Source organism: Glycine soja, chromosome 18, assembly GCF_004193775.1.
Source record: "Glycine soja cultivar W05 chromosome 18, ASM419377v2, whole genome shotgun sequence".
NCBI classification, from domain to species: Eukaryota; Viridiplantae; Streptophyta; class Magnoliopsida; order Fabales; family Fabaceae; genus Glycine; species Glycine soja.
This window is the reverse complement of record NC_041019.1, coordinates 41,829,512-41,841,099: the sequence shown is the minus strand read 5'-3', so window position 1 is coordinate 41,841,099 and position 11,588 is coordinate 41,829,512. Positions and strand designations below refer to the sequence as shown.

At 34.9% G+C, this 11,588-nt stretch overlaps 2 protein-coding genes across 3 annotated transcripts; one reads left to right on the top strand and one right to left on the bottom strand.

Annotated features, from left to right (window-relative positions):
- The first annotated feature begins 3,472 nt into the window (after positions 1–3,472).
- On the top strand, positions 3,473–6,614 carry LOC114396329 (uncharacterized protein At3g17950-like). Of its 2 annotated transcripts, XM_028358235.1 has the most exons (4): positions 3,473–3,584; positions 3,867–4,001; positions 4,223–4,366; positions 5,956–6,614. In XM_028358235.1, exons 2-4 carry the CDS (start codon positions 3,990–3,992, stop codon positions 6,358–6,360), a joined length of 561 nt encoding a protein of 186 aa, XP_028214036.1. In that variant the 5' UTR covers positions 3,473–3,584; positions 3,867–3,989; the 3' UTR covers positions 6,361–6,614. The 2 variants fall into 2 exon arrangements, with proteins under 2 accessions (XP_028214036.1, XP_028214037.1); XM_028358236.1 differs by lacking the exon at positions 3,867–4,001 and having other exon boundaries at positions 3,481–3,584.
- Positions 6,615–7,444: 830 nt separating this feature from the next.
- Positions 7,445–11,122, bottom strand: LOC114396328 (putative E3 ubiquitin-protein ligase XBAT31). The gene is made up of 8 exons (XM_028358234.1): positions 10,724–11,122; positions 10,550–10,609; positions 10,136–10,207; positions 9,888–10,009; positions 9,633–9,773; positions 9,439–9,546; positions 8,462–8,717; positions 7,445–8,109 (listed from the first exon to the last, which is right to left on the bottom strand). The coding sequence occupies exons 1-8, from the start codon at positions 10,907–10,909 to the stop codon at positions 7,729–7,731; spliced, it is 1,326 nt and encodes a 441-aa protein (XP_028214035.1). The 5' UTR covers positions 10,910–11,122; the 3' UTR covers positions 7,445–7,728.
- Between the last annotated feature and the right edge of the window lie 466 nt (positions 11,123–11,588).

Sequence of the window (11,588 nt, the reverse complement as noted above, 5' to 3'; positions counted from 1 at the left end):
AAATCACGATAAAATTGCATACTCGATCAAATGGCTTAACTCTCTAACAAGTCTCCAGTGGAGTCTCCATCTATCGCAACGAGGGCCACGATGGGACGACGGAATAAAAAATTCAGATAAATAAATTGTTTTCCAAAAATATGGAAAACTTGGGAAGTCGTCACTAACGTTTATTTATGGAAAATGCCGAAAAAACCAAAAATGATAAGGAATTGTCTACGGTTTGAGAAAAAGGATTCGAGAGTCGTTTACTCGCGGAAAAGGTGTTAGCACCCCGCGTGTCCATCATGAAAACGACAGTCTTTAATCGAGTGCGCTAAAAATAAAGTGACTTGTAATTATTTATCTTCCCTTAAAAACATTAATTATATTTTTTATTTAGAAAAGAAAATCAAATTTTATTTTTAGAAACAAAAGGGAACTTTTTTTTTGGGTCGACGAGGGATTTGCCCCTGCTCCTACGTATCCCCAGGTGCAATGAGGAAATCAGACTTGTGTAGTTCTTTGTAGAAAAAAGCATTTGTGTGTTGGGTTGATTTTATTTTATTATTATTATTTATTTTTTAAAAAGATTTTGGTTTTGTGGTAAACTTTGTGAAGCCAAGCAAGCCGGAGATCCAACATGACAATCATAAAATTTACTCACACTCTATTGAAACACTACCAAGCAAGTCGAAGACCCAGCATGGAGTGTGTGTAACATTGAGGGATTATTTATTTGAGAATGTTACCATTTTCAAAAAAGATTTTAGTTTTGTGCTAAACTTTGCGAGCTCAAGGAAGTCGAAGATCCAACATGTCATTCATAAAATTTACTCACACGTTATTGAAACACCACTAAGCAAGTCGATGACCCAGCATGGAGTGCACATAGTGTAAGCGTTTACTAAAGAATGCTAATGCGGGTTTGCAAAAATAAATAAATAATTGACTTAGTGCTATGAAATCAAATAAATAGAATGAGAATAGAAAGAGATAGAATAGAAGTAGGGAGTACACTTAGTAATTAAGGATGCGAGATAGAAACGTGGGGAAAATAAGATGAATAACAAGATATTTATAATATAATATTAATTAAACTAACTAACAAGCTATGATAAAAAAAACTCATATTGAAGAATAAACGATAGAGACAATAAACAAATAAAATACAATAAAGATCTATCCACTAATATGTATATTTTTTTATTTAATAATTTTTTTTTATAAATTCAAAGGGTTGACTTGGACTTAGTCAACACTGATAGAGTGTTGACATGGCGGCCTAGTTACCATCCTAAGTGACAAGGGTGCACATATAAAGAAGGGGGTGTAATCATTAGCTTTATTTTTCTTCTAACTTCATAAAAAAACAACCTGGGTCCAAAATGAATAAGGTGCGTGTGTTAAAAAAATAGTGCAAATAGCGTTTCTATTTTATTTCAGATTTTACAAAAATGGGCAAGGCCCAAAATGAAAAAAGTGCATGTATGAAAAAACATAGTGTGAATAGTGTTTCCATCTTATTATAGACTGCGAAATGGACTAGGCCCAAAATGAAAGAAAAGGGTGCATGTAACAAAAACACGGTATAAACAACAATTGTTGTTGTTGTTGTTGTTTTTTGTTGTACATTTTTAGGGTTGGATTGGAACCGAGTAAGGGCGACCCGGGCCAACCCGCAATTATGGAATAGGATTGGAAAACCCTAGTTGCCTCGCGTAGAAAATGGTGCGGCCAAAGCGGAAACGACCACGGAGGGTGGCGCGCTGCTCGTGGCACCACTGGTACAAGGTCCAGTGGCGTGAGGCCGCCACGGGGCCGGTGGCGGCATGACAGCGACGACGACAGAGGTTTCGCGATGGTGCAAACAAAAAAAAAAGAGAAAAGAAACCAAAAATGAAAGTGATTTGGCCCTTAACACCACCGACGAAGGACCCACAGGTGTGAAGCTACCATGAGATAGTGGCAAATGGTGGTACGAAGGAAGAAGAAGAAAAAGAACAAGAAGAACAAAAAGAAGAAGAAGAAAGAAAGAAAGAAAGAAACAACACAAAGAGAAGAGGGACAAAAGAGAAAACGTGAGAATGTGAGGAATGAGGGGTAACTTGATGACCGCTCTCTCTTCTCTGACAAAGCTCGCAAAATGGTGCCATTGGATTGGTTCATTTTCTTTCTTGGGATTCGTGCCTTCTTTGTGCATTAATTGACATATCTTGCCCTCTTTTTTGGCTTTTATCATATGCTCTTTTTGACTTAATGGAGAGCTCAATAGGCCACAAAATTTATTTTCTCTCTTTTATTATTATTGTTTTATTATTTTTTTTCTTTCTCTTTTACGTTTTCTTGTTTCTTTTCTTCTTCTTCTTCTTCTCTTTTTCCATGTTTTCTTCTTTTTTTTCCTTTTCATTTTTTATACGTTTTCTTTTTTTTATTTTTTTCTCTTTTTTAATATTTTTTTTTACCTGGACAGAATTAGGATCTGACAATAGTGTACGAACCAAGTTACTCATGCCCTTGCAAGAGCGTCTAGGTTCTATCCTAGTCACACTATTTTGATATTTCTCTCCATTGTATTGATGTTCTGTGTATCAATGAAATAAGAAATAAGATAAGCATCTTCTAGTATACAATCTTTATCATTCATTATAGCTCATTTTTTGTCTACATCACATATATTATTTACTAGAGGAAATCCTATTCAAGCAGGTATGATCATTATGGACGAAAAATTCTTCCCAAGTATTTAATATAACTATATACCCAAGACTTGAATCTAAGACTAATGGTTAACATGGAATAACTCACTCCAATTAATTCACGTGCTTAATAATATCCATTACAACTCGTTTAATTTATACTGGGACTAGCACAGGCTACCACAAAATAAACCAATTCATAAAATAAGATATTCAACTAAATAAAATATAAATTCTAGTATTATAAACTTTTATTTATCTAAAAAATCACATCAATTAGTATTTGTACTTTGTGTTGTAAATAGACATGAACCTTTTGGTTTTTTACAGAAAGGCTATGAGAGGTTCGTCTTTGTAATAACAGTCTATTATCACGAATAAATTAATTGAATTGAATATTTATTTAATTATTAATATAAAATAAATTATTTTAACTAAATTTTAATAATAATTCAATTTTTTAATATTTATTTATAAATCTCTCAAAATCATTCACTAAAACCACCTACTACTCGATCGTACAGATTCTCATATACAATAAATAGATCATAATCATGATAAAAAAAATATCATAATAAACATTTAAAAGTTAAAATCTGTTAAAAATACCCAAATTTACATGACCCTAGTAACTATAATAATAATAATTTATCACATGCTTAAAGAAATAAAAATATTGCATAGAGAGGCTATTCAAGTCATTACAACAGTGGTTTTTTTAATATATATATATATATATATATATATATATATATATATATATATATATATATTCTCACTTGCTCTTACCCTTTGTATTGAAGTTGCATCTTTTTGAGCTTCTCAACTATGTAACTGATACCAAAATTTTCTCACTTCTGCCTCCGTCACATTCTATGCAGACCCTCCGAACCAAACCTGAGAGAAGTAAGTAACAAGTCACTCTCACGTCACCCCCTTAGTTTCTCTCTCTCTCTCTCTCTCTGATTTGTGACTTTCAGAGCCAACAATAATGTGGCTAATCAAACATTTAAACCGCTTCAGTTTGGAACCAAAGAAGTTCCTACGTTTGTGTCTCTTCCCCTTTGGTCAAATGTCAAATTTATGCCACTTCTGTTGAATGTAGATGCCAATGTTGGTTTGTTGTTTTTTGCACTTTGTTAGTAAGTTTTGACTTTTTATGTATTTATTTTGTGTTGTTTTGGTCAGAGGGTAAACAATCTGGAGGTGATACTTCTTTGTCTGAAGTGATACTGTTTGGACAATTTCCTAGTATTTCACTTTAGTGTGTCATTCATTTCTACTCCTTCATTTCATTCAGCAAACACAGTAATGGCTCAACAGGTTCCATCTTCTCTCTTCTCTCTCTCTCTCTCACACACACACAAAGATACACATAAATACGCTAGCATAAGGTGCATACATACCCATATTGATGTTATGTGAATTTTTTTCCTAAAGTTTGTTGCTTTTGAATGTTTTTGAGGGTTTTGTTTACAGCACCATATTTATCTGATTTTGGTTTTGGTTTTGGTTTTTGTTTTCACATTTGGTGGTTGATGCAGGAAGAAGGGTGGCCTTTGGGATTGAGATTCTTGAACTCGAGAATTGAGCTGATGAGAAATGGTTCCGGGTCAGCCTCCTTCAGCACTGTGCTCACTGCTTCTCACACCCCTTCGACTGATTCTTCCTCAGATCTTGACACCGAGGTTTGACATTTTCTTTGAACAAAAAGTCAAAAAATAGATTTGATTATCTGGATAAAATATTTTAGCTACTCAATTTTTGGTCAAAATTGGTCTTAATTCCTGCACTTTTAAAAATAATGATTTTGGTCCTCAAATCTGTGGTAATTTACGAATTTCGTTTTGCTTTGTAGAACATAGGATAATAGGAAGGATGAAATTCACCCATTATTGAAAATACAAGGACCAAATTATTGTTTCTAAAGTATATGGATTAAAACCAATGTTAACTAAAACTTTAGGGTCTAAAAACTATTTTGTCCTTATTATTATTATTATTATTATTATTATTCTTATTCTTATTATTATTATTATTATTATTATTATTATTATTATTATTATTATTATTATATGATAGTGTTGTGACGACCACTTTGTTTCATTGATACCATTACTTACTGCTACCTGTTCCTTTGTCCTAAGCTGCTATGACCTTCCTTGTATGTTGTTATGTCATTGTTTTTTTGTTTCACTATGTATTTTTACAACAATGATGGCACCATTTTAATTGTTTTGGGTATTTTTTATCAAAGTGACCATAGTCTCAGAAAGAGACATCTCAAATATTTTGTATGTATATGTGTGTATCTTGATGCAACTTTTTTGGTACGAAATAATGACTGTTTCACATACCAGCAATAGTTAATCAAGTTTTTGATTGTGACTCTTGCACTTCTCATTTTCACACAGCAATGTCCCCTTTTCGGTTATTGCACCATTTCCTATTCAGCTGATCTAAACTTAGACATGCTTTACTCTTTCATGCTGGTTAGAACAATGGCTTTTGACTATGTGTACTTTGTGTTTTATTTCTCTGACGAAGATGAAGCCTTTTTTTAAATTTTTTTTATTAGTCCAAACCAAAAATGAATAGGAAAAAGAAGCTACATGTAATGAACACGCTCATAGAGCTTCTGATCTCTTCCCTTGTCGGTCTCCTTTGGATCCTTCGCTTCTTTTCGTGTGTAAATAATTGCTTTGGCTCTAATGGGGTCCATGGCATGGCCTAGCACATAATTGTTTTGATAGTGAGTGAGGTTAATTTCACTTTAATTGCCATTTTGTTGGTATACTGTTTGTCATTTTGAGATCAATTGAAGGCACGCTTTGTTGAAATTTAAAGTCTTTTATTACAAGGGGTTTGGATAAACATTTTGAAAATGTTGAAAACTACCCTTGAAGAGTGTGAGAAAGGGACAATCATATTGCAAAACAGATCAAAGACAGAAGATTATGAGTAACATTTTCCATAGATGCTTCTTTAGTAATGATTGTGAGGGAGCCTTAGCATAATGATAAGGTTGCTACCTTGTGACATTAAAACATCGTCAAGGGTTCAAATCTTGGAAATAGTATCTTTGCTTGAGGGAATCAAGATGAGAGCCTCATGGGCCACCCCATTTTTATGTAACTATTTTTTATTGATTTTTTTCTGCAATCATGTTAATGAATGTGAATTGAAATTTGGCATATATTCTACTTCTTTATAGAAGTATGCATATGAGCCATTTTTTAGTAACAATTCTTTACTCATTTCGCATGGCTGGCTATAGTCCACTGGATCATTCTTCCGTGACAACAGCATTACACTTGGCAGCCTCATTGGTATCTCTAGCTTCTTAGAACTCTCAAGGAGATCAACCAGGGGAAGAATGATGGAACCCTCCAAGGACAACAAAAGGATTCACAAGCTGAAGCCTTGGTTGTTTTCACTTTGTTCAAGGCTAAGTACTGATGCAGTGATTGGGAATGATGCACCCTCTCTTGGCCACTACCTTGAAGCTGAGAGAAGAGCTGCAAGTACTTACAGAAGGAACCAATGTCCTACCACCTATGGACCCAATGGTTTCTCCCCTATTCAAGACTCAACCTCACTATTAGTGCGGAGTCAAATTGATCATTGGCCATCTGCTTCACTGGGTGGTGAACATGATCTTAACAGAGAAATGGAAGAGTGACGAATAAGGAACACCAATAGTTTTCTCTTGTTTGTGTGGATAACTCAACATGTGATGATCCCTTGTTATTGATTTATATTTCATTCAGAGGTCATGAGTTCTTTATCCGTTTCAGGAGATTCTCCTGTGTGGTAATTAAATTTCAAGGCATTAGGATGTTATATTCTGTACTCCATTCTGGCCCACATAGCCAGCTGTTCATTATGATAGTAATAAAATAATAAATACGTGCTGCACCCCATAAATTTGAACTATTGAAGCCTCACACAATTTACTGCAGTTGCATACCATTCGGGTGGGGAAGAAGTTATTACATAGTGGTTTGTATGCTTGTTTTGTATATTGGTGGGATCAACTGTAATGATTAGTACATCAAATCCTTTCTGCTTTTTGCTTTCAAATAAGCACATCTCAGGTCATGTGAAAGTACACCACATTGAAAATGAAATAAAATAAAAATGTTAGTATTTGATGATTAAGGAGTATTACAGGCCGAGCTTGACTTACGCCAGCAAAAATTTCCACCTTATTAAGGGTTTCTGCGATGCCTAAGCAACTAGATTGAACAATAGAACACCTTTTAAGTCTTCAAAGCACCAAGGATTCCAGTGTCAAGAAAAGTTGGTCAAACGGACTTATATTTTATAGGTATGTGAATTCGGTTTCCTCTACCGATGTGAAGACTTTGTTGGTGAGTAATTTATAAATACCTCTATAAGTGTTCATTGAGCCTTAAGGTCTGTTCTGACTTGATAAACTCCTGATACCCAACTCACCCAAACTTTTTCATCAGGAAAATAAAAGATTCCAGCAGCACAAATTAAAAGCTTCTTGGTTGAGTATATATTCAAACTTGAGTGAAAATGTTTGGGATTAAGCATAACTACTTTGCACTTTTCCAATGCACTTTTCCATCAGATGTTCGCTATTCAAATTATGTGAAACCAAGTAGTCTGGCTTAAAGAAATGAACACCGACATTTTATGAAGGTAAAAAACCCTTTCTTCTTGCAAATGGTTATGAACGAATACCTGTGTGTATGTGTGAATCCATATATGTCTACCAAAGTTAAAACAGTGAAGAAAACTACCTTTAACTCATGCATACTATATTTGATATTTGGGGGAAAAAAATTACATAACTGTTCTGATTCTCCAATTCCAACTGAGAATCAGATTACAGAAGTAAAAAACTCAAACCGATCACAAACTGTTGTCTCTCATGATCTTAGTGATCTTTGGACAATAGTGACAAAATGAATACAAATAAGATACCAATATAGGCAGCTATTCCACAGAAATTAAAACCATCATTCATATAATTTCTTGCCGACTTGGAATTAAAATAATCATCAACAGTTATCAAGCTTCAAGAAACCTCCCATTGCTTTTCATCTGTAATCTTCCCTGAATTGCGGCCAGCAATCCTTCCAAATGAGCCCATGGCCGACAAGCTCTTGAAGCTGCTGCTTCCTTCACTGAAATTTGATTTCCGTGATCTCCTTGGCTTCATAGGGCCAGATTCCACTTCTGTATCACTGATTTTGTTAATCTTAGCAACCAGTAATTGAAGAATGGTGCCACGGCAAAATGGACAAACTGGTCCAGAAAGGCCGGCAGTAGCAGGATCAGGCTTTTTGTGACAGCATAGTGCTAGGGTGCAATGAGCACACATTTGATGGCCACAGGGTCTGACCTCAATTGTGCATGCTTGGTCAAAGCATATGCAACATAACTCCATATCGCTAGCCTATTCAAGGAGAAATAACCAGCAAATAAATAATTTATCATCTTTTCTAGACAAAATGTTCATTCCATATATTCCAGAAAAAACCCCACCATGACATATTAGCATTCTAAATCCTGAAAGCCTCTGAATGAAATATTAGAAAAGAAATAAAAATGCAGCCAACCAAGTGACTAACCTACCAAAGACTACATTGCAGATGAAATAGTATTGTATAACATTCATGGGTCCCAAAGAACATTCTTGGGACTTCTACCAAAGTATATAATCTTTAACCAAACTAAACATTGAAATGCATCAAAGTAAAACTTATAAATCTAAACTCTGAAGCAGTCAAGAAAGGAAAATTTTGTACCTCAGAGGCAATGTTATCATCTTCACTCTCTGAATGCAGTGGGGATGGAGGCATGCCAGTCTCCTTTAGTATGGTCTTCTCCCTCTCCCTGTTAGCTTCTAGTAAGGCCTTTTCCAGTAAGGCTTTTGCTTCCTGATTGAGCTCACTGATGAACTTTAATGGGGATGGCCAAACAAGCGGTGCTGCTGACGACGGATCCAGCAGGGCAGCACATGCCTTATGCTTGTGCTTCAGGGCAACTGAGAACGGTATTTTCCTGAAAACAAATATTTAAGCCAGACCTTAACAGATTTGCTTGTGGTGACCAAGGAATCCACAAAATTTTGGAAATTATGGAAATGACAAGACTAAAGAAGAAAATCATGCTCTATTGATTTTAAACAAAGTTAGGAAAAATAAAGTCTTTACTGGCTCCAAGTGTTATTTCTATAGAAACATTTATCATTCTAAGATGTCTTATTTGAATAGTGAAACCCAAATGCTTCTTTAACAGGGGATATGACAATTATAACCAAGTAAAATATTGGACCAGACCAATAAATAAAGTTATTTTCCTAAGCCATATTTTAAGATACTTAGGTGCACAATATATATATCAAGCACAATTTATAGTCAAACAGTCTCCCAAGTATAAGCTTAAGTTTTTCGTTAATGAATTTATTTTTTCAGCTAATGAAGTTCAGTTTTAAAGTGTAAGAATCCCTTTCTGAGTCTATAAAATTATTTCTTAACCAACAAGCAAATTTCAAATTTCAAAACAGTTGGCAAATTTGCTTTAAAAAAATGAATCTTGTCAATAGATTTATTCATTCTTTTATGTAATAAAGAGAAATTAATTAACAATTTAAAAATTAGATATGCATATTTAGCAACTTAGCATCTATATAATTGATGACTGAACCTTCAAGTCTTTTCCTTTTAATGGTGATCTACACTGACGACAATGGATCTCAAAACTGTAATTGAGATTTACATACCCAGAAGAATCTAATTGAAGTCTATCCGCTCCCCAAGCAAGCAGCATCCGGACACAGTCCAAAGAACCACCACGTGCAGCCATATGAAGTGGCGTGCTTCCAGGGTAACTGCACATGTTACATTCATCAATATGAATGAAAAGTCATCAAAACTCTTACAAGAATGACTCATGCATAACTTCTAAGACAATTACCCATATCCACCGGTTGAAGCACAAACAAGAGCACCATTGTCTAAAAGGGCATGAAGACATTCCGACCGTCTATGGCGAGCTGCAAGATGCAGAGGGGTGGCACCGTTTCCATCTCTTATGTTGACAAATCTTGCAAATCCCCTGACAATTCCATTGAACAATTAAGCATCACCATTCATACCAGCATATGCTTGGATTGATATTTGGGCATGCATGTGTGTATGGAGAGAGAGAGAAAGAGAGAATGTGTCTAACCAAGAATCAGCAACAGGTGTGGAATGAGCAGCAGAAAGAATGGCCTTAAGGCAGTCTATATGCCCATAATAAGCAGCGTAGTGCAAGCAAGTTCTTCGACGTATAGAATCAAACATCAATATCTGAAACATTAAACCTACAACTATCACTACCCTAACTAAGAGAAACCAATGATCAACTTTGACAAAATTACCACCAATTCAAAACATTCAATTTAAAAAATAAGCAACACAAAAAGCATAACATACATTCGCTCCGGCATGAATAAGCTTCTCAACACAACCAGTCTTTCCATGCATCACAGCCAACATCAACGGGGTCTACATCAAAAAAAAAAAAAAAAAAAAAAAAACATAAGAAATCAAAATAAACCATATAAGAAACAGAACTAAACAGGGGTATAGCCTATAGTGCAAGACTCCAAAGAGCAGAGACTAAGGTCTGTTTGGATAAACTTCTCCACAAGCACTTATAGGAGAAGAAAATATTAATTGAGTCAACTTATATAACTCAACTTTCGGAGAAATTAAATGACAGAACTTCTATAAAACTTATCATTTTATATTCTTATTTTCTTCTCTAATAAATGTTTATAGAAAAATTTATCATAAAACTTAAAGAGATCAATAGCAGTTATAGACAAACATAGACAAGAGAGGTACCTGTTTATGTCGATTCAATACGTCAACATTGAAAGACCTATCCAACAACATGGAAAGAACCTTTTTTTTTCAAAGCAAAAAAACAACACCATGATCAAAACACATAGCAACAAAAAAACACACAACACCACCATTCAAATCCAAAGAGGCAAGACAACAAAAATCAAGAACAACCTCGATCCGACCATTGGCAGCAGCGACATGCAGAGGAGAAAGCCTGTCACAGCCAATGGTGTGTTCCAACACAGTGGGGTCTTCCTCCACCATGGCCTCAACAACCTCCAATTCTCCACTTGCAAGTGCAGGGAAGAGCACACCATGGTCCTCGTGCTGTTGCACGCAACTCAGCGTCTGACCCATTTCCTTGATCACCACTCAGCGCCGCCGGGAGAGGTTACCGGAAACAGCCTCACGCTCCACCTTCCACGGTGGTGGTGGTGACGTGGAAGTGTGTCTGGTTCGACTCTGAGGGTGATAGATAGATAATCTAAGTATTGGACTCTTCTTGGAGTTTGGACCTGCCCGCTCACTCTTTCGGGCAGCTTGACCAAACGCGTATCAGTTTTTCGGGCAGCTGCCGGATATTTAAGCCAAATTAATACTACTATTAGAAAGTTTGGTTTGTTTTACTTTCTTCTCCCGAGATTCTTTGGTAAGCTATGCGTGTAAGTTGGGTAGCGCTAATTATTTTATTTTAGGATAAATATTCACTTTTATCTTTTAATATGTAATTTATCAATAAAAAAGATAAAAACAAATATATTTATTTGTCATCGTTAATAAAATAATTTACATGATATAGAGAGATAAATTTATCATTAAAATGATTATCAACGTGGTCATCTCTAATTATCAGCATAGAGATATATTTGTCTTAATATCTTTTTTACTTTTCATCTTCTCCCACAAATGCATCCCTGAAAGATATGAAAATGTAAAATTTAGTTTCAAAAGTATAAAAGTGAAACAAATATATTTGAACGTTAATAATAAATTGTGACTAATTATTATAAGTTTGAAAATTTTACAATAACTGCGA

Excerpts from the sequence above, each read along its gene's own strand:
- LOC114396329 (XM_028358235.1), top strand. Across the intron at positions 4,367-5,955 it reads CCTCAGATCTTGACACCGAG|TCCACTGGATCATTCTTCCG; the intron begins GTTTGACATTTT and ends GGCTGGCTATAG.
- LOC114396328 (XM_028358234.1), bottom strand. The coding sequence starts at position 10,909 with ATGGGTCAGACGCTGAGTTGCGTGCAACAGCACGAGGACCATGGTGTG. Across the intron at positions 9,774-9,887 it reads ACACCTGTTGCTGATTCTTG|GGGATTTGCAAGATTTGTCA; the intron begins GTTAGACACATT and ends TGGAATTGTCAG. Across the intron at positions 8,110-8,461 it reads ATGATAACATTGCCTCTGAG|GCTAGCGATATGGAGTTATG; the intron begins GTACAAAATTTT and ends CTCCTTGAATAG.